The 2,692-nt window shown below is 34.0% G+C and overlaps 1 protein-coding gene across 1 annotated transcript in view; it reads right to left on the bottom strand.

The window, feature by feature from the left end:
- Positions 1,483-2,692, bottom strand: part of LOC109839508 (transmembrane protein 18) — a 5,290-nt gene continuing 4,080 nt past the window's right edge. The window contains 3 exon segments of the mRNA XM_020407969.1: positions 1,483-1,979; positions 2,081-2,229; positions 2,314-2,419. Of these exon segments, the coding sequence (XP_020263558.1) occupies positions 1,884-1,979; positions 2,081-2,229; positions 2,314-2,419 (351 nt within the window). The 3' untranslated portion in view covers positions 1,483-1,883.

Below are 2,692 nucleotides of genomic sequence, written 5' to 3'. Positions count from 1 at the left end.
AGTCTCTACTAGTATAGCTTTCTAGAATATCAAGTATAGATAAATACACCATAATATTATTTATTTGTTGTGTTCCAAAAGATTAATAGGAGAGAACTATTGTTTCATTGTTTCTTGAGTTATTTCAAAATACTTTGACATAAAACATTCCTAGTGGCCAAAATTCACATTTCGTAATCTATAATCCATAATTTTTTTAATTTTTTTTTTCATTTCAGGCCATTAGCAATTAAATTTGTAGAGGCTAAAATTTATGTTTTTCATGAGCTATAACATGTGATTTAAAGTCATTTCTACCTATTTGCAAATAATTTTGTAGAGCCTGAAATTCACAATTTCGTGAGCTATAACCCATTCAAAAATAGTTTTGTGGATGCCACAATTCACGGTTTTGTAAGTTACTACCCATGATTTTGTGCTATTTTAGCCTTTTTTACCCATTGGAAAATAATTTCACATATGTCAAAATTTACGATTTTATGAGATATAAGCCATGCTTTATGGTCTTTTTAGTCTTTTCTATCGATTGAAAAATAATTTTGCAGAGTCTAAAATTTATGATTTCATGAGCTATAACATATGATTTTTGGCCGTTCTAAGTCATCCCGAGCCATTTCAAATAATTTCGAGAGGCCAAATTTTGATACTTTATGATCTATAATCGATGATTGGTTATTTTTAGTCATTTGAACCATTAACAAATAATTTTACAGAGGTCAAAACTCACGATTTCATGAGTTATAACCAACGGTTTGTGGCCATTTTTAGTCATTCTTAATTATTGACAAATAATTTTACGGAGCCCAAAATTCAGCATTTCTTAAGATATAATCCACGATTTGCGACCTTTTTAGTCATTTCTACTCATTAGAAAATAATTTCATGAAGTCTAAAATTCATAATTTTATAAGCTACAACTCGTGATTTGTGGCCATTTTTTATTTCCAACCAATTGGCAAATAATTTTATTACAGAGTAAAAAATTCATTATTTTATGAGCTATGACTAGTGATGTTTGGCTATTTTCAGCGGTACATGTTGTTGGCAATTAATTTTGTGAAGGCTAAAATTCACCCATGATTTTTTGGCCATTTTATGCCATTTAGAGCCATTGCCAAATAATTTTACAGAGACCAAAATTCATGATTTCATGAGATAATAATAAATGCTTGGCATGAGTTGAACGCATGTAAGTAGCTTTGTTAAGATCAGAGTATACTCGTGTTTCTTTATCAAGTAGAACGGGTGAAGTATTACTTTGAAGACCGAAACAAATGAAGAAACTTGAATTCATGATCAAAAATTTAACACAGGACAGGAAGTTCCTATTTTCACTGGCTCAGAGTGCAAAGGTGTCTGTGCTCTTGCCTATCACACCACGTTAAAAGCAAATAAGTGAATCTTTTCCTAAAATTTGATGTTTGTCAAAAGAATAATGATAACATGCGTTGATAAACTAGTCACAACTAATCTAGAGGAAGATGATAAATGTTGATGCCATATAATTATAAGGTGCAACGCAAGTTGTGAACTTACAATACATTGGCTAGCTCTTGTGTTCCCCTTTGCCTACATGCAGAAGGCAATCAAAACATGAGGCCTAAACCAAAGTCAGCTGATAATGTATCCAGAATTATGAACCACCACTCCGAAACATCTCCAAAACAAGTAATATGCCAACAAGTTTCCCCATAACGGAATCACAGTCAGATATTATACCTCGAAATTCACACGACTTCTAAAACAACTTCCCAGCGGATCCGGCATTACAAAATCGTGTGGCCGTCACTGTCTAAAACTCAAGAAGAATTGGTACAATCATCTCTTCTCATCCCTCTTGTCGCTAAAAGCATGCCTCCTGGTTTTCTAAAGCGAAGGAAACTTCAGTCCTGCTTGCTGTTAGAAAGCCTTGCCCGGTGTCTCAACTCTGCCTTTTTCCATTTTACGATAAGTTGGCACAATGTAAATAAAGCATTCACCTAAAGAAGAAAAAGGAGAAATATATCCGATAATAAGAAAGATGAGACATAATGAAACGAAATTCAGATACATACTAAAAGCAAGGGACAGGGCAACTGACCACAATGACCACAGATATCAAAAGAAGAGGGCCAGACCAGAGGACCGATATAAATAGACCATGGGGATCAAAATAATTCTGGCTCGCAAAGCTCTTCCAGTTTTTCCCAAGAAAACTATTTATCCTCTCAGCAAGATATACACCAGAAACTGCATGAAGGGATTGAGCACGATTATTCATCCAATTAAAACGCAGAGATAATTACTTAAATGACAGAAAAGGAAGACTCTTACATGCCAAAATGGATAGACAAAATTGGAAGTTGACATTTTTCCTTGATATGAAAGCTGTCATCAGCAGGGTAACGTGAAACAGCGCCAAGCAAATCAGCCAGGGTTCCTATGAATATGAAATAACGAAAAGATTTAACATTGACATTGTTGCAAGACAAACCTGAATAAAAGACCAAATACATAACGGGGCAAACATGGAGATTCAGATCCTACATCAACTGACAAGAAATTACCTCAATACTAAATTTACAGCACAGAGAAAACATTTCATGGTATAAAATGTACATGATAAGTGGGACAACTTTCTTATGTAAGAAGAACTGTCTTCAGATAGCATCCAAACTTTTGCATCTTCAGCGGTGACATACTACTACAAATA

Source organism: Asparagus officinalis, chromosome 4 (assembly GCF_001876935.1).
Source record: "Asparagus officinalis chromosome 4, Aspof.V1, whole genome shotgun sequence".
In the NCBI taxonomy this organism is placed as follows: domain Eukaryota; kingdom Viridiplantae; phylum Streptophyta; class Magnoliopsida; order Asparagales; family Asparagaceae; genus Asparagus; species Asparagus officinalis.
The sequence above is the reverse complement of the archived record's forward strand: the minus strand, read 5'-3'. Positions and strand labels throughout refer to the sequence as shown.